We start from the raw sequence: 27,066 nt of genomic DNA on the forward strand, positions 1-27,066 counted from the left end.
TTTTTTTTGTGGTACCGGGGATTGAACTCAGGACCCTGTGCTTGCCAGGCAAGCGCTTCTTCTATTGAGCTATCTCCCTGGCTCTGTTTATATTATTTATGCTGTGTTTTGGTAGGTCTGTCACTCAGAAAGTTCTTTGTATGGAAATGGGGAAATCTCTATGTTTCAAGGTAGGATTTATTATTATCACTACATATGTGTGTAGGATATACACTCATGTATATGAACATTATATTACATATAAACTGCATTGTTCTTGGAAAATTTGAATAAGACATTATAAGGAAACATTTAAAAATTTTAACTTATCTTTGTGAGGATAATTAGAGTTAAATTCTGTCTAAGGTAAAATCCATTAAAATATGTAGAATTGCTACGTCTGTTATTTTGGTCATTTTAAATTTATTTCATATCAGAAATTATTCTCAATACGTTTTTGAAAATAGATGCAGGTAGGAATAAAACTGCTTGTGTATCACTGAAGGTAGTCATGCCTTTTTCAAGCTATTTCAGATTAAGAGACAATAAAATATTTGATTCTGATTGAACTCTAGAAAGGACTTGAGATAAAGCATCACACTTTGATGATTACTTGGGAAAGTGTTACAATGAGACTAATTCATAGTTTTATTTTATAAAACTATGTGATAATTCATACTTCCACTACAAAAAAATCTACATATAGTGGTATTGTAATACCAAACTGTAGATTGATTCTTAGAGGGAAAATTTTTGGCACAAGAAAGTTCTACTTTCTTATATACAAAATTATATCATTATAAGACCCATAGATTATTCCCAAGAGTAATACTAGAGGAGGCACAAGTATATTTAGATTTTTCCTTAATGAGTCCCTTGATTATGTTTAAAGTCTGACACAGGCTATTGTGACCTTAGAAACTGAGTTCTACTGAACACATGGTGGATGTTGACATAAAACGTTCCTTAGCAAATGAGGGGATCATATTCTTTCAATACAGAATTATGTTGGCAAGGGAGAAGGGTGACCCTATATATTCTAGTTGCTTTCTTCTGTCTGTTGAACATTTGTGATGGCCAGAGGATGGGTCTTCTTGCCTGAGAAGCACAGGAAGACTTGCTGTCCTTGTTTTCCTCTCTGCTTCTAGAAGCTTTCTAGTTGCTTCATGTCATGGAAAATTTTTCATTCCCAATTTGTATGTTGGTTCAGTTAGGGATGTTCTCAAAATCCTTTTGGGTTTCTAAAATTGCATGTTTATTTATTTATTTTTGGTACAGGGAATTGAACTCAGGACCTTATGTTTGCCTTGGAAACACTTGTGCCACTGAGCTATATCCCTGGCCTAAAATTGCATTTTTAAAAACTTGGTAGTATTTATTACCTTATTTTCTAAAATTTGCCAATATATTTACCACATAAGAATGTTCTTTATATACACAGCATCCCTCCCCCCCAGGAGGCTTCAAAGTGTTCATGACTCACAAAATTATATGCTTAATGTTTTAAAAATTAAGTTCATATGTTCATCTTTCCCCTGGAGAGCTGTATCTTTCATTTAGTTCTTAATACCTGAAGGGTGAAAACATATCTCTACAAAATTATAGAATCATCACTTAAGGGATTGCTTAAATTTCTACCTGATTTCCATGACTGATTGCTTCTAGGGCCCAGTTCAAATAGTAGTTTATGACTCCATGAGGCAGGATGACACTTCACTGCTTTACCACTGTGTGAGGTAGTTTGCGCCTGGTTATTCTGTTAAAGATAACTGTTAAAGTAATTCTTCCTTTATGTAGAACTAAAGAATGGTCTATAGGAATAAGCTACCTTAATGGAAAAGCATTCCATTAATATTCTCCGGGTAGGCTAGGCTCTCCTCTCTCTAACTGGGTATCATATTTTCCTTTTCACCCTGCACCTCAAAGAGACACCTCTAGGCTCAGACACAGATGGAGTAATTGTCCCTGCATAGCTGGGTGCTTCCCTTCTACCATGTCAAATCCTCTGCCCCAGTTCCTCCCTAGAAAGGGTTAAAGTGGGGCGTTGAGCATTCCTGTGTCACTTTGACATCTTCTATTTCTCTCATGTGGTTTGTGTTTGACATATGGAGATTGTTGTGGATCATGGTGACCAAACTACTTACCAAGGGATCTGCCATGCTGCATGATAAGGCTGGAGTTGAGAGATCCTGGGAGAGAGTATGTGGAAGGGGAAAACGGCCTTTGGTAGTAACTCATTGGGCTCACAGCACCGCCAGAGTTGCCATTCACTGTTATCTGGCTCTGAGGAAAGTGCAGAGGCATCCCATTATAGCACACAGTCCCCTGTCAACATCACTCATTTTGGTGACAATAAAAGTCCTCTCATCACCTGACAGCAATCAACTGCCAAGGTTTTATTTATTTTAAAACCTGATGTCAGTGTTCTCTCTCTCTCTCTCTCTCTCTCTCTCTCTCTCTCTCTCTCTCTCTCTCTGAAAATAATTTTTTCATACATCTGATGGCAGGGAGGATGTTAGGAAGGACAGCAGTGGTGGTTACAGGTGCTCCACTCTTCCAACAGAAGTGCCCTAGGTATCAACACAAGTCACTGCCAAATCACTGCGGAGGGGACATGTACTCTTGCAATCATGACTTAAGTAGCCAGAGCTCTGTCACACTACTTGACATGCAGGAATGCTCTCTAACATGAGGAAAGGGGTTAGTTCTCAGACTAAGTCATGGCCGCTTTCCAGTGAATGAATGCTTCCCAAGCAAGGCGACTAACCTAAGGAACACAATTCACCGGACTTGCATATCACAGAGCAATTTGTTTTAGAAGAGTCACACTTAGCTAATAAAGCATCATCAGAAAGACTTGACAGCACTGAGTTCTTACTTCAACCTCATTTAGTACTCTGGTTTCTTAATACTTTCTATTTTATATATCAGTGTTTTACATCATCAGCGCTACTTCAAGTTTCCTCTTGGAGGAAAGTATATGCTTTTTAAAATACTTGTTAAAACATGCAATCTGGTGTTACTATAATGATACAGTAGGTACTCATGGTAGATATTTATATTCACATGTCTAATCGGATTTGAACCACTTATTCACAGAAGTGGCGCTTCCTGCTACCTAGCTACAGCACCACAGTAAGTATTATGGCTATTACAGAAATGCACGCAAAGGACATAAGCCTTAGTTAAGAATATTTAGTTAAAATTCTCTTAGAACATGTGTACATAAAGACCCATCATGTGTGAACTTGTTCTATTTTGAAATGAAATAAAGTTCTATTAAATAAGCTTAAAACAGACAAGTAATTGCATAGTTTCATGCTTTGACTTTGAAATGAGTTAGGTAGGGGCTGGAGAGATAGCTCAGAGGCTTAAGCACCTGCATGGCGAGCACAAGGTCCTGAGTTTGATCCCTGGTACCCTCCCAAAAAAGAAGCCTCAATAAAATGTATGCTTTCAAATGAAATAAAATAAATATGATTTCTTTATAGAAATATGTTCCAAAATCAATACACATGTATTTACAAGGATTGCATTTATGAAGTACTTTTTTAAGCTCTTAGAAAAACTGCTCTTATAGTACAGCTAACTATATTTTGGGGAATCTTCTACTTGAGGAGAACTGGACAAAATGACTGTGAGGCACAGGCCTGATCAAATGCTTCAGAGTCTTTGTGTACCTCCAATGAATGATTTGGGAATATGTATTTTTTTGAGACAAGGTTTTACTATGTATGTTAGCCTGGACTTGAACTCACTTTGTAACCCAGGCTGGCCTTGAACTAGCAGCAGACCTCCTGCCTCAGTCTACCAAGTGCTGGAATTACAGGTGTGTGCCACCACACCTGGCTCAATTTGAGAACCACAATTCCATCTTGATGGTTTCAGTACTGATTAGGGAGTCATAAAAACACTAAAAGTATTGTATTTGTAAAACCAATTAGAATTTACTAGCTAAATAATACCATTAGCATTTTAGGAAACAGTTTATGATGAATTACTCTCTTATAGAGGATCCATGTGTAATAAGCTGATAACTAGAATGAATTAGTTATAAGAACCTCTGATGAGTATGCACATCTCTTTGTTTAAGTCAAGTTTAGTGGATCTTTATAAATATAATTTTAATGTTGTTATTATAATTAATGTTAAATGTAGAAGTATTAGGCCTCTGTAATAGCTTAGCAGACTAAGAGTCTACTTAGGCAAGCTCTGGGGCCAGGGTTCCATCCCCAGCACAATGTGCCACACCAGCCCTGCCCCTGGGCATGCTGAGCTGGCCACGGAGACCTGGCACGGTGGCACACGCCTGTAATCCCAGTGCTGGGGAGACTAAAAACAGAAGGATCACTATGAGTCTGAGCTGCATAGTGAGACCCTGTATCAAATGTATCTAAAAAAAAGTAGAATCATTTAATTAAAGATCGGCAGGTTACAATATTTCAGATTTCTTGAATTTTGGAATATTTATATATAAACAGGTATAAAGGGGGTATGTATGTATGCATATATAATGATATGTCTTGGGAATGAAACTCAAGGCTAAATATGAAATTCTTTTATATTTTATATACACCCTATACCCATAACCTGAAGAAAATTTCATGCACCTGCATTTCTATTGCAACTCATCATATGAGGTCGGGGGTGGAATTTTCCATTTACAAAGTCTTTTCATTGCTCAACAAATTTCATTATCTGAAGTATTTTGGATTTTTAAGTTTTGAGCTAGGGATAATAAACTTAGGAAATTGACTCTGAATTCCATCTTGATGGTTTCAGTACTAATTAGGGAGTCATAAAAACACTAAAAGTATTGTATTTGTAAAACTAATTAGGATTTTACTAACTAAATAATGCCATTAGCATTTTAGGAAGCAGTTTATGATGAATTACTATCTTATAGAGGATCCATAAACTGATAACTAGAATGAATTTATTATAAGAACCTCTGATTAGTATGCACAAAACTATACACATAACTGAACATCCCAAAGTGAATCCCAATGAATATTCCTAAGACATCCTAAAGAGAAAATTGAAAAGGTTAGTACAAATATTAATATATTTTTACTGCTTTGTATGTTCTTTTTTTGCTGAAGTTCCTGATAGCATTCTTTATTTAAAAGGTAATAACCGTTTAAAGCATAGTAGGACACAGCAGGGACCTATGAGTACTTGGCACTGGGGACTGTCTGTCCTCCATGGCAGACAGAGGGATTTCAGTGCTGTTAGCTATGGAAAACATTTTATACCCAGCCCCTGGATGAACATTAAGCCAATCACAAAAAGTATCTTTTACTTCCTTTTGTTGCCATATAGTTAAAAATATTGGCTTATTGTAACATTACTGTATGAATGAAAATTTTCTTTGATAGAATACAGAAACTGTATAGCACAAATAAAATGTTATCTATGGCAGTCCTTTCTGGAACTTTATCATAACACCGATTTCAGAAAAGTAATTTCTGTTCCTACCCCAAATTATTGGCCTTTCAATGGATGCCACTACTACATTACATGCAACTGAAAATTTGTGCCATAATGTTTTAAAGTATTTTAGCTATTCATAAATCATTTCCTAGGGAATGCTTAAGGTCTAGACACACCCAAATAATGTGATGTGCCTGAAAATTTTTACATATTTTCACAAGTGAATGACATATTATTGAGATATAAAATAACAGCTAATAAACGTCTAGAGTGGAAGAGCTCAGGAAGAATAAGTGCAGAAAAGTCATGAGGCTACATTTCTGTAATATAGATTAAGCTTCTTTGCATCCTTCACTCTCATGTGACAGAGGACTTCAAAAGACACAGCAGTTAGTTCAGAAAGAGCAAGGAGAATTGAGCACGATGCATCAGTAGTCACTTAGGCAGGAGACACGGCACACCAGCCTGTGAGGAATGCTGCTATGTATAAGTTATTAACATGAGGTTAAAATTTTTGAAACATTTATACTTTTTCTGTAATATAACCATAGCAATAGTATGATATATACTTATCTAAATTTATGAGATAACTTATTATTAAGGCAAATCACTGTATGGCACACTAACCATAACAACACATTAATCCCTTCTGGAATAACCATAAGTAACTGTAACATGAATGGAGAGAGTGTAAGTACATTTTTAGTGCAAAGCAGGATTAATAAGAATGGCTGAGCTAGATTTCCCTGACAGATGGTATAGAGTCCATTTACTCATCAACACCTATGCAAACACAAGTGCTCTGCTGCAAAAGAAGATGACAGAGAAGAAACTAATCCTTTTCAGAAAGTGGCAGAGGCAAAGGAATGAAACATAATTACATGAGTGGCAGCAGGGGTGGTTAGGATGGTGCCATCTGTCACAGCAGACCTCTGACCCCAGGTTGGGGAAGGTGTCTCAGAGCAGTCAGTGGTGTCAGAGTTACCCATCTGCAGCTCAGCCAGAATGGCTGTGGAGGACTCACTCTCGGAGTGGGAGGAGTCTGTCCTGAGAGAACCTGTGTCGTGGCTGTGGACGAGGCCTTCAGGAGCTGGGGTGGGGTATTTATAGAGACAGTGTGCAAAGCTCTGAGGCTTATACGGGCAAGGAGGTCCCAGATCACCAAGTGCTGGTGCTGGGCTGGAGGCACTGCCTGGTGAGAAAGTGGTTTGGTTAAATGGAATCACAGGAGAAGGGCACGAAGAAGAGGCTTCTGGTGTGGTTTGGCTGTGTGTCTGTGATGCATTTACCTCCAACACATTGGCAGTTAAATGCTGATTTCCACTCTGAGATTGAGGAAAAATAATAAGAAAAGATATAAATTATCCAGGTAATAAAAACATTTCTTTGTTTGCAATAGGCAGTCAAGGCAAAGCATGGGTTTTACTTGCAAGCACTTCAAGGAAACACATTCATGGATTAGGTAGCAATCACACAGCACAGAAAAACATGAAAACATGAAGAAAATGCATCCAGTCAGTGTTTTTTGGGGACAAGGTCAGCTTTCACACGGCACTGCAATGTAAGTTTGGGTAGGGAGCCGAAAGCGTTGGCATAATGGAATTCCTCCTTTAGAGGTTTTAGTTCTTGACCTGGTGACAGTGAAAAGCTATCAGATTGTCTGTTGGTTTAATGACTACAAAAGCCATCTTGTAGCATCATTCTCCTTGTCCCCTCCACACCATCAAAATGTCTTCAAATTATAAATCAGTTTGCTTCTCCCCCCCATAAGTCATGTTGATAAAATGAAAAACAACTAAGTGGAAAGAGAATTATTTTCACTCTTTTCTGCTCATTGAATCTGTTTTTTGATCTCATTACAAAATACTAAAAGAAAAGAAATTTAATATGTCTTAGCAATGTAAATGGAGGTACCTATGTGTGAAAGTAAAAACCAGCAAGCGGTAATGGTTAGAAAGAACTCTAGTTGGTTAGAACTTCTGTTGGCATTATATTTTAGGTAAAGGAGAAAGAAACTGCAAGAAAAACAAAAGGTTTTAAAATGTTCCCACCCTGGCCCCACAGTTGTATATAACCCAAGAGACTGACCATGCTGGAGAGATTGTCTAAAGCTTGTTAACATTTTTGCAGTCATCTGCTATAACCTCCAGGGCATGTGATCACAAATGTCAGCTCTGAGGATGAGCCTCAGACTTAACTGAATGAATGAAGGAAGGAGTACTTGCATAAATGGATGAGTAAGTGAATGAATGAAACTGGAGCATTTTGCCTCTTTATTCTGTCTACATTGTAGAACAGAGTTTGTGGTGTTTGAGGTAGTTTCAGTTAAAGTGCCTAGAAATATTGTGAGATATTAACACGAAAATGGAGAATAAGTTAATGAGAAATGTGTACACTTAGAAATATTGCCTAGTAAAGATTTAAGTGGTGCCATTTGGTGTTCCTGGCCGGGACAATTTTTATAACAGCTGATGTCATGCAAACTGTTGGTCTCATGAAAGTCGTCATTAATTTTTTTTTTTTTTTTTTTTTTTACCCAGACTTTCGAGTACTTAAAAAAGCCATAAAAAAGAGATCTCAGTGGGCCATAGATCTTTTAGAAATATGTTGAAAGTTATTGATTTTTTTTCTTAGGAAAAAAAGCATAAATTCATATGCATAAAATTATGTATAAACTTCAGGATTTTTCAGACAGCCTAAAGTGCATCCTTGATCTAAGGTTAAGAACACCAAAACCAGATAAAAAGACAGATTTCCTGTTCTGTTTTTATTTCATTAGCATTTTTATGTTGTTGTTTAATCATGGTCATTTTAAGTGTCAGTCATTTTCTTCTATTGTTTGTAGTTTTAAAATCTACAGAATTAACTGACAGAAATATTGGTTACCCAGATATAAAATGTTTTAATAGCAACACATTCTTTATATTAGTAAATATAATAATTGCAGGTTTTGTGAGAGGTAAAGCTATAATACTATAAAAGTACAATAATTATAGCTTAGTACATTAAAATTTTCTTTCAAGCCTGAGTGGAATTCAGGCATAAACAGTCTTGGGATAGTGTTATTGGAATGTCTCATCATAATGGTGTGTCACTGATAGTTGCTACATCAAATGGACCTTCTTGAGTTTTACTTATGCTGTGAAAATTCTGATAAATGATCTTAATCATAATAAAGGATTGGAATTATCTGTTCAAGTGTGATTTTTTTAACCTTTAAAATTACAAGGACAGGGCTGGAGAGATGGCTTAGGAGAATGAGCACTTCCCTGGCAAGCACAAGGGCCTGAGCTCAATCCCCAGTTCTGAAAAAAAAAATGAATAAAAATAAAATTAAAAGGACAAATGTAATGAATTTTGTTTTACTTATTGGTTCATAACCTTTGACTTGGAATGTGTTAAAATCACCACGGTCATTGGCAATATGGTCATGAGCTTGGTTTTACAACAGGATGTCTGAGAATGGTCTGCATCTACTCATTCGTTCTTCCAAAGAGAAACCCACATTTCTCTCAGTGCCTTCAGACATGCACACAATTTTAAGTTTTGGGTGTCTGTGTAACATGTGCAGTACCCCTTGGCCAATCACAACATGTTTAAATGTTATACGTATAACTATAAAATTCAGTGGTTGTTCAGCCACAGGTGCTATGAACTATTGTACACAAGGCATCAACTACTTTTTTGACTACAGGCTTGGAATCCTTTTCATTGGCTCTCATCTCCACATGAATGAAAGCCCTCTAGACACTAGAAGACAGGGAGCTGTCTGCTGCCTGATTCTTCAGGAGAACTGTGAGAAGAAAAGCAAATAAAAAACAAACAAAACAAAAAAATGAAAAAAGGAGGGAAGAATAATTTTTTTACTTGAAAAAAGTCTAGAGTGGGTTTATATAAAAATCAGACTTTTACTCCCATCTTCAGTTCTATCATGAATTCCCTCCTTTCTGACAGACTTTCCTAAGAGGACGGGAGGAGGGGTCCAACAGCTGCCATAGTTTTATTTTTTTATTTATTTATTTATTTATTTATTTTTTTGCCATAGTTTTATGGCCCCAGAAGACTGGACAGGAATAGCAGAACAACACTTGGGCCAAATGAATCCTCCCCTCTTCCTGTGAATTTCAGTTACGCAACTCTGAATGTCCCAGTCAAGTAGCTGTGTGTTGGGTGTCCAACTGGAAGAAACCAGTATGTGACAGAAGTTCACAGAGAACTTGAAATAAGGAGAAGTACAAAACTAAGAGAGCAGAGACACAGAATTATGTAGCGCCTAAGACTGAGAAGCAGAAAAGCTATCTAGACATTTCCCAGTTTACTGAAGCCCTGGCTACTGTACTGCTTGTATTTAAGTGATGTAAGATCACCGATGCCTCCTAATAAAAATCTTTTGAACCAGCAATCTTGACAGCCACACAGTCCCTACCATAGATCAGGGTCACAGGTGAACTAAAATAAGGGGACAGAACATAGAGTTTCTTATGGTCATTACCTTAGTTGAACTTCATAGTAACTCTGCAATGAATATTTTCATCAGTCCCATTTTATAAATGAGGAAACTGAGGTTCAGGGAGGGTGAATGATAGATGAAGGCGAACACATTAATAACACCTTGAAAGAGTTTTTGTCCAGGTGTTCTGTTCATGGTCTGCCTCAGTCCCGCTCCCAGTAAGCTCCCCTGCACTCTACAAAGTCAAGGTGAAGTATCAGCGCTCAGCTTGTGCTTGCTGTCCAGCAGCATCTGCCCAGCTGGCCACCTCACCAGCATCTTGGGTTTTCCTCCTCTGGCTTTTAGCAGGCTGCATTTCCCGAGATTTCTTCCCACCTTGGAGGACGATCTTTTTAGACTTTCTGGCTGTTTCTTCCTTTCATGTTAAGACATGCTTGAGCTCAATTCTCAGGCTTCCTCTTTTCTGCATACTCACTTCCTGGTGATCTCAACCATATGGCTGCAAAAGCATCCAGAAACTGAAACTGATGGTTTTGCCTCCAACCTAGACTTTCCCCAGTACAAGAAACTTCCATCCAACTGGACCCTCCCCCTGTCCTGTGGATGTCTAAGAGACGTCTTAAACTCACCACGAACCAATGGTACCACTGAGGTTTCCGCAACCTGACCCTCCTGCAGGTTTTTGGTCTCTGAAGACAGCAGCCTAGTCCATCCCACTAGCGTCGGCCTCCTTCTGCTGCTCACAACCCGCATGCGATTGACCGGGAAGTCTTGCTGGCTAGACCTTCAACACGCATTCACACGCTTGGGTTTCTCACCAACTCCATCATTTCAATCCTGCTTGTAGCCACAGTCATTCCTGACCTAAGTCGCTATTATTTCCTAGCTGGGTTGCCTGCCTTCTTCCTTGCCCCACTCTAGAGAGTTCTCAACTGAGCTTCTAGAATAATTTGGTTAGAACATAAGTCACGTAAGAGTGGCACAAAAAGCTTAAACATTGCATGGCTTCTCTTGCTTAGGACTCCCAAAATATAAGTAAAACAAAAAGCAAAATAAAAGATGGATACTTAGAAGCAGGGATCTAGATCTTTGCACTGGAGACAGTGCCCAAGAGACATAGAGAAAAGAAGGGAAGAAGAGGAGAGCGAGAGGATAAAACAAGGCCTTTCTGCCAAGGCTTACACGGTCTTGAAGTTTTGTGTGAAATTCATAATGCGACCCAGAAAAATCAAAGGAATGAGGATTTGAATAGAAAAGTTTTCATGTGTTTCATTGTTATATGCTGTTCTCAAAATGGAACACAAGGCATAAAAGGATTGAGATATGTTATGGATATGTCCCACCAGGAATGCCATCATTATGTGCTGCAGGCATGTACTAATAAAAATAAAAATTGAAAATTATATAAAATTAAATAAAATAATGGCTATCTCACAGTCTGCCAGTGATTCTCACTTTTATTGAGTAAAAACGTCAAGGTCCTGTGGTGATGTACAGGGACTTCTGTCTTTTGGCTTCTGCTCCTTCAGATTTCAGCCACTGTTCTGTGCTGCACTTCCTCTCCACCTCTGGCGACCTTGCCAGTCCTTGACCCATCCAGGATGTTTTAGCCAGAAAGCTATTTATTCCAGCTGTTCCCTCTGCTTGCAGTATTCTTCCAACTTTGAAAGCTGCCCTGTCTTCACTGAGGTCTATGTCACTATTCTCCTTGTCAATGTGTCAGGTGCTCCCTGCATCTCTGTTTGTTTGTGTTTTCCACAATCTTGTCCTAGTCTGCATATTCTGCTCGAGTGTCTAGTGATATATAACCTCCCCCATACATACAAGATTGTAAGCATTGATGGCTTCAGGTCTGGCTCTGTAACTAGAACTTTGACACCTAATAGGTGCCCAAATAAATATTTGTTTAATGAAAAAAAGTGGCAGGATCTTAACTCCTAACTTTCACGTCACACTCATATCCTGGAAATTGTGTAACCAAGCCATCTCTGGTTAGCCTGCAGAGTGACAAAACCACAGAAAATGAAAAGGAAAGTTATCAAATTTCTGGATTTTTCTTTTTTACACAAAACCCTGACTCCAATTCCTAGCCCATAGAACAAAACAAAGCCAAACAAAATAAAACTTCTGTTTTAAAATATAATAAAATCATCTTGACATTATTTTGTGAAGAAGCCAAGAAGAGGCTTCTAAAGAGACAGTGAATGTCAGAGACAACTGTACTGAGGGAATTTTATATAAGTAGAAGTATTTACTTCCTCAAAATCTGGGTAAAGAGAGGCTGATTGACATCTTTTTAAGTGACAAATTGATCATTTTCAGTGAAAATTAATGTTGTATTACAGAAGTTTAACACTGCTTGAAATTGAGATAAATATTTCCTGCTAGAATAATCGAAAATTATTTTATGAGATTTTGTGCATTTACATAAACTCAGTCCAGCTACCAAAAGATCTGGCATGAAAAATAGCTTTTTGAAAGCTAAAAGTACATAAAGTGGCTAGCACTGGCTCAAGTGACAACCAATTCATCAGTGACTCTTAATAAATATCCGTCAGGGAGAAATGATTTCTGGTGAAAGGTTTGTGTGTGAGTGTGTGTGTGTTTGTGCACGCGTGCATGTGTGTGTGTGTGTGTGTGTGTGTGTGTGTGTGTGTGTGTATGTGTGCATGTTTAAAAATGCCCAGAGGTTTACTTTTTATTTTAGTCAGCTTTTAAATTGTAAGGCAGTTTCTTTTTCCTTTCCCTTCCTTCTCTACAACACACATGTAAGGAAAGACTGGAAAGCGTAATGTATCACCGGGAGGTCTGAGGACTGAGAGGCCGAAGCAACTGCAGATCTTTGTCTTTCTTGCTGAAGAGGTATCTTTGTAGTTTCTGAAGAAAGCTCAGGTAGCTGTTTGTGGCCTTCAGGATCTCGTCCTGAAAGGGGAGCTATCTGAATGGAAAGAGATGCTGTGTGTACCTCGGGCACTGGGAGAGGAGGTGGTGAGCAGGGCTTTTTGAGAAATGAAGGAACTTCAACAGGGTTAGAAAACTGTGGAGTACGAAACGGGATGGTACTTCCCACACCCTGGTTATGCGTTAGCTGTGAGGTAGACATTCTCTGAGTTTGGGAATCTTGCATGTAGTTCTCTTGTAGAAATGGGGTGCTGATGTCAGCAAATGGTGTAGGACTTATGCTGGAAGCTGCTGGTATTGGGCTAGTAACTTTTCGTGTGTACGACACCGTTGTGTTGGATTCTTCCGAATATATAATTGTTGGGTTAGAATCATCATTAGAATGCATAGTTCCTGGAAGAAGCTTTCTGTTAGTATAAAGCTCTGTACAGGAGGGAGTTTGTGTGTTTGTACCTAATGTTAAGTCTAAAAGGTCACCCTGTGTGTGACTGGTTATCAAGTAGCTATGAAAGTTCTCTTGTCTAGCTGGTGGAAGGGGCACCTACATGGCCGAGAACATCCAGAAAAAGGAATAATGTTGGAGGAAAAATAGAGAAAAAGCTAGTTAGTCATGAAAGGATATAGCATCTGCCCTGCTCTTAAAGGTAAAGCTACATTATATCTTCTTATGCTACACATTTTGTTGGCTAGATTGAATAATTATTTTCATCCTCATTAGAATGCATTTTAATTTACTATCAAGAATATCCCTGAGGGGAAAATGATTTTTTTTGCTTTTAAAGAATAGATTATAAAGTTTTCCTTCATCTACATCCTGAGAATTATATTAAAAGTGAACAAAATCTCTTGGCTTAGCTTAGACATTGAGGTCTGTAGTTTATTTAGCCACATTGCTTTATAGCATTTTTCATGCTTATGACAGGTGTACTCCTATCTACAAAAGAGTCTCTTTAATTAACATAATAAGCAGTTGCATAACTGTATGTACTAAATACATAGTGCATTTCTGACTCTATAACTTCGAAATCCAAAACACCATAGTATTTTTGTTTTTAAAAATTTTTAAATTATTTATTTATTTGGTACAGGGTCTGGCTATGCAGTTCAGACTCATAGTGATTCTCCTGTCTCAGCCGCCCCAGCGCTGGGATTACAGGCTTGCACCACCACGCCCGGTTTTGGGGCCAGTACAGCATGCAGTATCAAGGATGGAACTTGGGTCCTTGCACTTGCCAGGCAGGTGCTCAGACGGCTGAGTTATCTCCTCAGCCTGGTAGTAAGGTCTGGTAGTAGGCTTTTAAGAATGAGAATACATCCAAAACATTATGTTAGAAGCTGACCTTCTTTTCTGAGGTCATTCAGAGTAAAACAAACCAAAACAAAACACTGCTCATAAAATACCTATTTTGAACTTAAAATTTGTTCTCATGTTGTAAATGCATGTCTAACAACAAAGTAAATACAAAAGCCAAAACACATTAAAAACAAAGCAATAGGAAAAGAGATTTTTAAGAAAGTTGCCAAAGCAGCGATCTGGTAACAGTATTTTCAAAGCACAAACAAGAGCATGCAGGATTACCTGAGTTGGAGATTTTTTTTCTTGTAGGTTTGGTCGAACACTTCTGAAACCTTTTGCTGCAAGAGAGGAATATGTAGCATCCCCATTCAGTGTCTCTTGTATTCGATCACTGTAAGATCTCCATGCTTTTATTAAGAGAAAACAAATTGGATGCAAAAATATCTACATTCACTCACACTTTTTTTTAAAAAAAACAAAATGTATTTCTATTTTGAAAATCAAACTGCTTTTACTAGAATTTTCATTTACTATACATATAAGAAGATGATTTAAGTTTAATGTGAGAACAACAATGTGGCTACACATGTGTCAAAATATCCTTAGGACAAATTTAATAGTTATTTGGAGCATCTTTTCTGTACCTGGGTCTGGTGACTGAGAATCACGCCCTGGAAGAAAGAAAAATAGATTGATATTAATCCTACCATGAAATAAACAACTCAGTAAAGCACTTGGCAAATAACTACATGTATCATTTTTGCAGACATTATCTCAGTTCTAAAACTCCAGGGGCACTAAATATAGTACTGAAAGGTTGGAACATTAATTTTAAGTTCAATGGGAATATTGTCTATTTAAAAATAAGTATTCTATATAATTAACACATATATCAAACATTAATTTTCCCCTTGATAATATTGCAGCCATGTAATTTTAAGCTTATAATTACCTAAGATGGATACACAAATTTCTGAATGTCAAATTAAAAGATCATAAGGGGTCTGGTTGTAAACTCTGATTTCTTTGTATAGTGTTAAATCACCAGATTCTTAGCTGCTAAAAGCCCTACTATTACTGACTATATTTAGCTTCTGTGTTAGACAGAGAAGAATATTCTATGCCATATATATATATATATATAATTTTTTATTATTTATTTTCTAGATTTTAAGTTTTCTTCCTATTATCACTTAAAGTTGTCTTTTTACTCAATATGAGTGAGCTGTTACAGTGGACTCCATTGTTTTTCAACTTACAAGCTGTGAAAAATAAATTTTAATAGCAATAAATAGCCTTCGATAATGCTGACAGAAATTGGCTCAGCCATATACATACGTACTTTTATCCATCTTATTAGAATTACACATTCAAAAAGCTTCCATATGCACAATGGGTAATTAAACATACACATCAGATTATTGTTTTGTTTTGCTTGGTTCTGTTAGAGCACATGGTCACCTTCACTTAGACTTATAAAATCTTGACCTTGGAAAGGATCCTCAGGGGTCAGTTATTTTAACCTGCCGTCCAGTTTCTAGATTTCTTCTACATAATTCTCTGAACCATTATTAAATTGATGTTATTTTAATGACTCTTTGTTTTCCTTCTAATGTTTTGGAAATGATTATTTTGAAATCTAGACACATGAATTTGGAATGATAAAAATGGACTGAGAAAGGCAAGTGTTTGATTTTTAGATAAAATATTTAAGACAAGATTTTTTCCAAATGCAAAGAAGAAAAAATAAACATAAATCAGCTAAAAGTACCTTAAAACAACTCGATATCATATGACTTAGATAAGATTAATAAATTTTCATTCTGTATGATATTTGATAATTTATCTCAAATGAAAATTGGAGTAATAAAATGGGTACACATGGTACAAATAACTGAAGAAGTATATGTGAAATGTGTACTGAACCCCACTTGTAGGATTTGATGGAGGCTGAACTGATTGAAAGGCATCATTTACTTAATCTAAATGATGATGAAAACTCTACAAAGTAAACAAACATAGCTGAGCCTTATAGAGCAATCTTTAGAATTCTACTTCAGGCTATCTCAGGGAGAGAGCATTATTAACTACTAGAGTCCCACACACTGGACCAAGAACCGATTTCGGGGCTCAGGCAAAGGGCAAAAAATGAGAAACAGCATTATTAATAATTATAACCCATATTATATGTTTGGGAATAGAGAACTTATTTTACTTTTGATTTGTAAAGTTTGAGATTTTAAAAAAAGGTGTGTGCTGGGCATAGAGGAAACAGAGCCGAAATGTCTGAAGCAGGGAGGGTGTGGATGTCACTAGGAAGAAAGTCTAATGAACAGGACTGAAGGACAGTTGGGATAAACCTGTTCCAGTGGTGGTCTGTGGAGGGCCAGCTGTTTCTTCACATTGTTGACCACACTGGGGACTGTGGTGATAGACCCAGGACAGCCGCTCTAAACCCAGCGGCGGGTTGAGGTATGCTACAGGAAACATGGGATAGTAATTATGCTGAGCTTCCCTCAGCAGCCCTTCCTAACAGGGTGGGCAAGATTGTTAAAAGAGAGAAAGAAGAAAAGAGAAAAACTGGCCATGGAATAAAACTTCAGGATGAAGCAATACTTCAATGATGCTCATGGTGGTAATTTGTCTTTAAAGTGATGGGTTCTTTATAATGTTGAAGTGCACGTTTAAATTCCTTTAAAATAAATCCAGTTGTAAACAGAGTTCTTGCAATGCTCACCTGCAATTTGCTATTTTATTATAGTCTTCAAAAATACTAGAATATAAACACTTCCCACACAAATACCATTCATGATTGCCCTATTTTTATTTTGTCTTGGCAAGGGAGGTTTGAGGAAAGGAGGGCATTGGTGATTTGAAGAAGGTAACAGAAAGTGGCCAAGTCTATATATCAAGTAAAGAGAATATAGTTACAAAAAATTAAAAGTTGAGTGGTAAATGGTTTGGGAGATGCAGGGGAAAAATAGTTTTGCCCCATATCTTGAACATTATTTATCCTTTACTCAGGAAAGAAACAGCCAATATTCTAATGATCAGAGTCCTTAATTCCTAGTGTTTAGTAGGTGTTGTTCTTTATCTGAAAATTTAAGAGTGAAAAAATGTGATAGGTTAATCATTTCTCCATTTTGCATCTGAGGAATCTAGTGAGAGTTGGAAACCGTTAATGTTCTTCATTGGTAGTAGAAGGAGCACACCCTATTGTTCAGGACATTCCTGGTATGGAGTTAGGTGTGGGACTGTATGCTTTCAGAAATCCTTCCCAGATTTATGATTCTAACATTATGGTTCTTTTGAGGTGATATTGGGGACACCCAACTGTTACATCATAATCTCTACACTTAGATTTTATTTACATTCATTTTAACTGATACCGTATATTGACATTACTACTTTCATCTTTCTTCTCTCTCTCTGTCTCTGTCTGTCTGTCTGTCCGTCCGTCCGTCCGTCCTTCCTTCCTTCCTTCCTTCCTTCCTTCCTTCCTACCTTCCTTCCTTCTTTCTTTCTTTCTTTCTTTATTCCTTAGCGTGCTCTGAGGGTGGGACTGGCACAGATCGTGGTGCTGAGGATCAAACTGGTCCCTGAGCCTGCCTAAGCTTGCCTAAGCAGGCGCTTTAGACCACTGAGCTATCTTGCTGGTCCCATTGCTTGCATATTTCTTGGAATGATTATTTGAAATTTTCATCTCACTTCTCTAGAGGGCTCAAGTGCCCTCCGAGTTTGTTTTAAATACATTAATTACATTCAAATCAACTAATTGAGTACCTACTGTGTTTCTAAGTAGCATGAGAAGCCTTTCCATTAATTTTATTTATTTACTCTTCTCATTTAATTTTGACAAATCCTTTTGAATCTGGGAAATGAAGTTCTCAGAAAGGCAGGAAAATGATAAATTACATTTATTTCTTAAGGAAGGTACAAATATCTCAGACTTTCAAGCATGTTTGCTGAAATGAAACATACTTGATTGTTTTTCTGTGGCCATTCTTGTGGTTCTAGCATCAGTTTAAAACATCAATGTGAGCTATGATGAATTCTCCAGGGGAGACTTATACGTTGGAAAAGGAAGAAAGAAGACAGACTGAAACAGGGTCAGAGTGTTGATGACTCCTAGACCTTGTAGTTTGTGAGAGGAGGGAGGCTTGGGATCTTGTGGAAGTAGTGTAACTTTTAACTAAGGGCTGTTGGATTTCCACAATGTTGAACCCATTAGTATTTATTAATTTCCTTTTTATTCTCAGAAAGACATTGTCAAGTGAGTTGCCATGAAATCTACTTCAGAATAAGATTAGGCTTCAAAGAAACTGATTTCTTTCTTCAAAATGAAATTAAAATTTCTTTGAAAAAGACCTCATGGTCTAGTTGATCTAAAGTGTCTGCTTTCAAAAATGACTTCAAAATTCAGGAAACTTTACTCTATAAAACTCTTACTCCTAAAAAATTAAAATTAAAATATATCAGAGTCATTAAATACTGTTGCTACTGAAGATTATTTCATATTTTGAAGTATTTAAGTTTTTCTACTTTTTGGTTCTCTGAAGCATTACATCTTTTATAATAAGTGAATGATATGGAATTTCTTATGTTCTTATTTTGACTTTCCAAAAGTGACAATCTTGAGTTCAGTCTAATACTATTTTTTGATAGTTATTTTTTAACTTAATTTTTCATTTTTTTATTATTGAAAGAGAATAAAAATAGTAAAAAATCATTAGAAATGATACAGAATTTCACTGAACAAAATAATAGTCATTCAACAATGGTTGTTATATTGCATATTGCTGTCTTCAATTTAGTTGTTCAGATTGCCAGATATAGGCATGCAAAATTGGTCAAAAAGTTATAAAAATTAAAAAGAAGACAGAAAAATAATAAGCATTAACTGCTCGTTTCAAGAGACTATCAGTTAACAAATTAGTGTTGTGGAAGCCTGGTGTCATTCCTTACCAATACATCAGTCATCCATGCATTGCATTTTATTCGATTGGAAAGTCAATGGCATTCATATATAGGTACCCAATTACACTATATCCTTGGGTTTTATTTTCTTAATTCTAGTTTCCCTATGTACCCAGTATAAATAAATCTGAAGTTTAAAACTATCTCTGTTCATATACATGTGTACAAATATATACAAGTACATCCAGTGAGGTTTTTTTTTAAACAAAAGGATATCATACTACAAGCATTGCAATAAAACTTGCACTTTTTAAACTTTATATACTGGGGAACTTTCTGGCCTGATATTTCAGGTTGGATACAGAAATACATTTGTGGATTACAGGGGGTAGACGGAAACAGAATTCTGCAAATGAAGTATACCTTTTCCTCAACAAAGTTAGGTAGTTTAGAATCAAGTGGATTTAAAGCCCAGGACAACTTCAATATTTAATCAATTGCTAAATGTATGTGTTCAAAAGTCTAATAGGAATATAAAAATTAAAATTAAAGACTCTTTAAATATTTTCCCATTTCTGTTCCAAAACAAATTAACTTTACAAGTAAAACCAAGGTAACCTCAAAGCTGCAATTAACAAGAGAACAATGAAAGGAGCCAACCAACCAAACAGAAAAACCAGCCTTCAAAAGGTTTCAACATCCTTCGTGGTCTGGGCACGGGTTTTGCTAGGCTTGCCTAGCTTTAGCCTTCTCCTAATGCATACTGGGTTGCAGGCTTGTTTATGTCATGACAGAAATTTATTATAAAGAGACCCACTGTTGTGGATATGGAAGTGTCACCCCTCCTATTGTTTTCTAGGACATATTTTTATCTGTGACTTCAAATTAATTTTGAGTGGTCAAGAATTTGGTCTATTAGAAGGATTTTTGCTTATTGGACCACAGCAAACATGTTTTTTCAAAACAATATTTTACTATTTTTTTATAATTTTGGTGAAGAAGCAGCTTAATTAGGATTCATTTTCCAGCAATTCTCTCTTCTTGACCCTTTGGGTCCCCAAAGGAACACGTGAGTTATCTAATGAATTATCATGTTACTTTATTCCATCAGATAACAGAAACTTGAATAGTTATTAACATTTATGGTTACTCAGCATATTTTTGGCAAATGACTGTAGTTTCTAATTAATTTTTAAATATTTTCTAGTAGACACCAGTTTTCTTTGGCTTTTTATTTCTAGAACAAAAATAGAAAAGACAGAGGCTATTTTGGGGACAAGAAAAAAATAACTTATCGAAGCCTATTTACAGCCACTATGCTCATCCAAAGAAGATAATTCTGGAAAGAGACAGAGGTCAGGTAAAGCCATTCAAGTGTGATATGCTGTGAGTTAGTGATATTATACCTGCAGCCAATAGGTTTGGAGAACTTTGAACTCTCTTCACAGATGTTAACGTAACAGACATGGCAGCACGTTTGCGAGCACACCCACCGCTATCTGGAAGCAAAAAAATGATATAGCAGAGGCCAAGGCCACAGAGAAAGCACATGCAATACCATGCGTTTTAAGTGTAATATGCCAGACATTCACGAGAAAGATGAACAGTCAGCATTAGTGACCATGGAGTACATCTACAAAGTTCACTTCCATCCCCAAACTAAAACAGACAAAATGAAGCAGGGGTCTGTTTCAGAAACAGATGTCAATGGTTCAGAAAAAAGACAAGATCTTTTATATTTTACATTGAGTATTTTTGTTGTTTTTGAGTCAGGGTCTTGCCAAGTAGTACAGCCTAGGGTTAAACTTGTTATACTGCTCAGGCTGACCTTGAATTTATGACCCTCCTGCCTCAAACTCCTCAATTCTGGGATCACAGGTATGTACCACTGTTCCAGGCTCTCAAATTAAAAAAATGAAAAAGAAAATGCAGGCACAGAAATAAATTTTATGTCATTTAAATTCAACACATACTAAATCTATAAGCACTTTAGCTGGCTTTTGAATTCTGTGTCTTCCTGGGTTAAAAGCCATAGTATAATAATCACTCATTTAGGTTGTATTATATTCTAGTTATTATCATTCCTGAAGCTAGCTTGAATAATTCTTGAAATAAAAGTTATTGTGGTAAAGCACTTGCCTAGTGTACATGAGGGCTTGGATTCAATCTTCAGGACCTAAAAAATGTTATTGACAGAGGCATGATACATTTGAGAGCATATAATTTATAAAGAAACATGGAATTATGAAAATTACATGTCTTTCAATAGCTATAAAAATTAACCTACTTGAAATCAGAGACAGCACTAAAGTATCTTTTGGAAGTGATTTGTTGCTTTTTCTATGTTTGAACAACATGTGTACCATGACCTATATTTTATTTACATTTAAGCACAAGATGAAGCAAAAAATTTGGAGATACATTTGCTATTTTATGTGCTATGAGAAGTTTAGACTTCTAAATTTGGGGGAGAAGTCTCAAAATTGAAAGGTTAAAGTCTATGGGGAGATTCATTCCATTGCACATTCCCTTGTAATATGGAATGTGCAATAAATAGTTTTCCTCATTCCTATCACTTTGCTCATTAAGCCAGAGCAACTTTATTTGCTTTTTAAAGGTTATGACAAATGATAAATAACGTAATCACCAATAGACAACAGAATTATCACATATTGACATGCATTATTTCTCTTTTTTCTTTATTTCTCAGGGAAAATATCTAGCTTGCTTATTAACCACAGGAGAATTTTGATTAGCAAAGATATATGGAAGTAGGATTTGATTGCTTCTAAAAGTCACTATTTAAATGTCCTCAAAGTGGTGAAATTATTCTTATAAAATGTCTTCATATTACAACTTTTTAATATGCAAAATAATACAACAAGAACATGACTCACAGAAACATTAAATGAAAATAAGCCAAATGGATCAAAATCTATACGAGGAAATTAAAAGATAAAGATACAAATGGAAGAAACTTCCATTGGAGATACCTTTCAGAGGCATCAGAAGCATTTTAACAAACTTGAGAAGCCAAAAATGTCTATCGGAAGTAAATGTGTCCACTACGACGGAGATAATGTTTTTGAATGTAGAGTATCTAGTAGCTACTGACTGGTTTCAAAGAATTGGATGTTCAAGGATATTGAAAACTATATCACTCTAACAGTGATTTTATTTTCTTATTATTTTTAATCCTGTTTTTTAAATTTAAAATTTATTTTTTTTCCATAGTTTTATTGAGAAACAAATAGCAATGAGACTCTGAAAACAGAGATTAAAAATAGAAAAGTTCATAACATGTGGATCCAGCATCATTGGTTAAAATCCCTAAGTAACAATTAAGTGATTAAGTTGTTTGTAAATAAAATTGCTAGGTATTGCATTGGACTTAGACACTTTGTGAAAAAAATCGCTGAGATATTTGTCACTATAAACCACGAAAGTTTGGGAATGTTTGGGCTAAACAATTTGTGTCTTTTGGGCAGTTCCAAGACCTAGATCAAGGAAACACATATGTATCTATTCAAATTTACTAAAGAGATTATTTTAAAAAGTTGTTGCTTGTAAAATTGGAGAAACAGAGAATATATTAAATTCTGCTTCCATTTATGTGGCGATTAATCTCTTTGGTGCACTTCACACTCAATCGGTCAAGAACACGAGTGGTGGGTTCATCTTTGTATTCATTCATGACCTGCGGTCCTTGAGATTACTGCTTTACTTACCTTTAAGCCCCCTAGACATGGTTTTCTCTGCTAGAAAACACTCACTGGTAAATCATATTCACTGAATTATTGGATGACCTTTTCCCTTCCTTCCATAACTACAGCTTATGCCTTAGTAAATAATGGGCAGCAAGATCCAGGAGATCTACATGTTTGTACATTATACTATCCCTGACTAGTTTGTTACATAGTGGATTAAAAGCAAAGATAAAAATTAAAATAATTTTTTAAAAAAGCTTGGTGACTGACAAATGGAAATTCAAAGTAGTAATATAACATTTTAGTGATTGAGAGGTAGTCCCTGAAGGACAATTTTATTAATTAGTTACTTAGGAACTAATTCCTACTTCATTTTGTAAACACGGCGATAACACTTTTATTTCCTAAAGTAGTATCTATATTTACTGCCTGTGTGTTTCAAGAGCTATGTTTGCATAACAACATTATAATATTACTTTGAAATTTTAAACAAAAGGTCTCAGTGATTTCTAATCAGTTTTTTGCATATACTTGAATATATCTCACATATATATGTAAATTCAGCCACAGAGGCAAAACAATCCTATAAAAATTAGCATTTCATCAGCCAAAGACATTTCTTATAAATGAAAGTATGTTTTGGAAGGTTACATTCATGTTGTTAGGCAGTCCATAGATCTAAAAATACTTATATTTTTATGCTTATTTTGTTATTTGTGATTGAATTATATGAACAGGAAGGCCAGTTATTCAATATAACACACATGAATACATTGTGTTTTGTATAACCATACAGACATATGTGTACATGTCATAATGGGTATAATAAATAAGAAAATTAACAAAACGAGTGGTATTGAGAAGTTCTGCTCAATTTAAACCTTCATGATGCTCGAGCAATCAGTAAATGTCACTCCTTCATGTAAATGTTCTACTGGATTGCCTTTGCAGTTTTGCCGCATGACTTATCCAAGTCCAGCGGTGAGCTTTGTATTCTATTTATTTTCTTCTATTTCCTTTGCCTAACTCTGTTTACTTCATTTTCCATGTCTAGCTCTGACTTATTTGCAGCTCTAGGAGCTTCATTTCTCTTGCCACATCAGCCTCCCTTGTATGTCACCAATGCCCTCGCCTGGCCTGCTGCCACATCCTCAGAAGGCAGTGGACAGGACATTCTCTGAGGCCATTTTGAGGGGTTTCTGCTAACAGTGCTGCCGTAGAAAGATGGACATGGCTTGCGTTTGTGCTGACAGTGCTTTCACCAGTGAGCTGTTAATCCTTTTTCTAGGCACTTGGCTAATAAGAGGCAGCAAAGAGACAATGAGTTTGTGTGAAAGAGTGTCTTGGCCCATGCTCTTTTTTTTTGGCTTGAGTGATGGACTAAGATGACTCTCCAGCAATCACTTGTAAATAGGAAAAACAAGTGTAAAAACAAAAGTGGCAAAATTTCAACAACAAAGTTGTTTTCCTGGATTATTATATATAAGGATATCATACATACAATTTGAGAGGGTAGAGGGTGATGGAGACATTATGAACTGAAATATTTATAATATGGAAACATTTATATTTTATATGAATGTAGCATTATCAGCAACAGTTTTACAATTAAAATGTATACAGTACAGATTTTGGAGGCACTGATATTAAGCTATTTAGAGATACTAGTATATATCTAAAGTGAAAATATTTATGATTTTATGTGTATTGTGCTTATGAATTCATTAAGCTCATTTTTGATGAAGCTTTGGAATTCTACCCACTGACTTTGTCAATGTAGTTTCTAGAGTGGGAAAATTTAAATATCTTTATCAGAATAACTTTCTTTTGAGCTTAATTTCAGTAAGAAATATTAAATGTATACATAGAATTCCTAACATTTATAGGAGAAAATTTCAAAATATGATTAGAGGAAAAGGGAGTAAGAGTAGGCAACAGAAAAAAAATTATTCTTTCTTTGATGGAAACAGACCAGAGAACAATGACAATGAAATAAATTAATAAATCTAGATTCTACATCAAATCAGAAACTCAGTATCTTATTTAGAATCAGCAAAGTGCTAAGTAGTGATTCAGGGCCAAGATGATTTTTTTAGAGAGCAAAGCTAAAGAGTTTAACAGAGATGGCATACCTGTATTCATTTTGACCTTGGAGGGTTTGTTAGTAAACTCTTCAGTTTTCCTGTAGAAAAAAAATGATGCATAATTTGTTCACTAGCATGTGGATTAAAATATTGTGAAAGTGTGTTTTGGTTTTTGTTGTACCAGTAACTTAGTGCTACATCACTGTCAATATTATTTAAACCAAGGTCTAATAAGATCATCAAAATTTATAATTCTCTTCAAGTTAAAGTTTATTTATTCTTGGTCTTCTGGTCATACAATTACATTTTTGTATTTTTCTAAGCCCATAAAGAATGGGAACCAATGAAGTAAAGGAAGAAGGCATGGGTCGGCGCAGGAGCTTTGAGAAAGTTTCTTCAAATGTATTTATTTTAATCTCTCAGTAGCAAAACTCCTAATATGTTAACCTTAAATGGACAACATAAACAGAAAAGTTGCCTCAGGGGACATCTGAGACCAGGAGAGAGGCAACTTCTAAAACAAGAAGGGCTAAACAATTTCCAGAAAACGAAAGGACATTTTTCAAATGTCCTTTTGCCTGATTGCTCTTTCTGGAACTAGGCAACACTTTATGTTTACAATGGGTATAGATTTTAAAAATAAATGACAAAGACAGTATTTGGGATGAATAATACTGACAGACAAAGACAATGCCAAGCACAGAAGGAAAGCTAGCGCTCAGACCACAGAACCTGCTCTCACAGTGTTTTTATACCAAGTTAGAAAATTAGTGATCAACATTGACTGTTTGAATGGAAAGTGCAGATACTTACAAAATGTCTGACACTCATAAAGTACACTAGGATTAAGGAGAACAAAGGAAGGCACCACAAATCTTTGAGCTTTTTGTCTTTAAAGTGATATATCCTGTTACTTATCAATGTAACTTACAAGGTTTTTTTAAACTTTGCATTGTCTTAGATGTCAAAATGGGAAATGACTAACTTCCTAATCAGGCAAGACAAAAGTTGTTAAAAGAAGAGATACAATGTTTGAGCTCTTAAGAAGAACCTGAAGCCAAAAGGCTTCTCAGGTGACTAATAAAAATGCGTGATTCTATTTCCCTTCGTTGTGCAAAAGCCATTAATAGATTCATGGCTGGGAACTCTTTAGACAATTTAAATTGAAGCAAATCTAATCTCTCCTCTTTTTTGAAAAAGTGTCTTTGTGCTCATGTAATAAACACAGATAATTCTGAAAAGCATCAAATTCCTAGAGGGCTTGCATCTGCTGGAAGAAGAGTGCTTCAAGTGTTGTCTTAAACTGGGAGTGAACTAGGATCAGGACAATGAAGTTAGACCATAAAAAACACACTATGCTGAAACATAGAAGTCAGCTCTCAGAGAGAAGTGTTTTCTGAGCATCATGGTGGCAGATTTGTGTCCTATATGTGACACCAACTCACCAAAATCCTTTGCATTTTGTGGAACACAAATGTTCAGAGTCAGTGGGTCATAATTGTCCATGAACACTTCACCTCTCCCACTATCTCAGAACTAATAGAGCCTGAAGATAGGTACATGATATTCAAGAGCCAAATCATCCACAGCATTACACATATAGGCCAACGACAGCACTCGTTCAAGATTAGTGCTAGGAGCAAGGAGAAATTATTGCCACCTATACTAAAGAAATGCAAAGACATGAGGCCACCTGTTTTTGTTTGTTTTGTTTTTGAATCTAAGTCCCACTAAGTTGTTCAAGCTGGCGTTCAACTTGCCATATAGCCTTGGTTGCCAACAAGAAGGCCATCACCAGGTGTGGCCCCTAGACATTATATCCCTAAAACTGTGAACCAAACTAAGTATCTTTTCTTCATAACTTGGCCAGTCTATGCATTTGGAACAGAACATGGACTAATGCAGATGGACTATGAATCCAGGCAGGCATGGGTTCAAATCTCAGGTCTTCCAATTTCTATGCATCTTAACAAATTCCATCAATGCATTGTTCTCATCTTCAACAGCTCTAGCGGAGCCAAGACTGTCATGTCACCCTCTCTCACCAGTAGCATCTATTCCTAATCTGGTGAATAGTATCATTTCTATTCACCATCATTTGAAGTATTTGGAGGCACATCTTCCCATTTGGTTATATTTTATCATAATAACCTAGACCCCCTGGAAATATATGGGGTATCACCATATTGCTTTATATTAAAATGCACCACATGGTCCATCAGATTAATTTAAAAGGATTCTCCCATTTCTCAACTGTCCAACCCCAGTTTTGCAGCATGTTGGAATGGAGAAAGGATT

At 36.2% G+C, this 27,066-nt stretch overlaps 1 protein-coding gene across 15 annotated transcripts in view; it reads right to left on the reverse strand.

Annotated features, from left to right (window-relative positions):
- The window catches only part of Sorbs2 (sorbin and SH3 domain containing 2), a 169,882-nt gene that overhangs the window by 85,024 nt on the left and 57,792 nt on the right, over positions 1–27,066 (reverse strand). For 10 of the 15 annotated variants that reach the window (XM_023699621.1, XM_023699617.1, XM_023699623.1 and 7 more), the window contains exons 2-8: positions 24,817–24,866; positions 20,384–20,476; positions 14,705–14,731; positions 14,343–14,467; positions 12,663–13,304; positions 6,702–6,737; positions 2,124–2,262 (exon numbers count right to left, since the gene is read on the reverse strand). In XM_023699621.1, coding sequence (XP_023555389.1) covers positions 2,124–2,262; positions 6,702–6,737; positions 12,663–13,304; positions 14,343–14,467; positions 14,705–14,731; positions 20,384–20,476; positions 24,817–24,826 — 1,072 coding nt within the window. In that variant the 5' untranslated portion in view covers positions 24,827–24,866. The remainder of the gene's footprint in view (positions 1–2,123; positions 2,263–6,701; positions 6,738–12,662; positions 13,305–14,342; positions 14,468–14,704; positions 14,732–20,383; positions 20,477–24,816; positions 24,867–27,066) is intronic. The other 5 variants (XM_023699620.1, XM_023699628.1, XM_023699627.1 and 2 more) reach the window with 3 other exon arrangements.

The sequence above is a fragment of the Octodon degus genome, unplaced genomic scaffold (assembly GCF_000260255.1).
Source record: "Octodon degus isolate 3935 unplaced genomic scaffold, OctDeg1.0 scaffold00114, whole genome shotgun sequence".
In the NCBI taxonomy this organism is placed as follows: Eukaryota; Metazoa; Chordata; class Mammalia; order Rodentia; family Octodontidae; genus Octodon; species Octodon degus.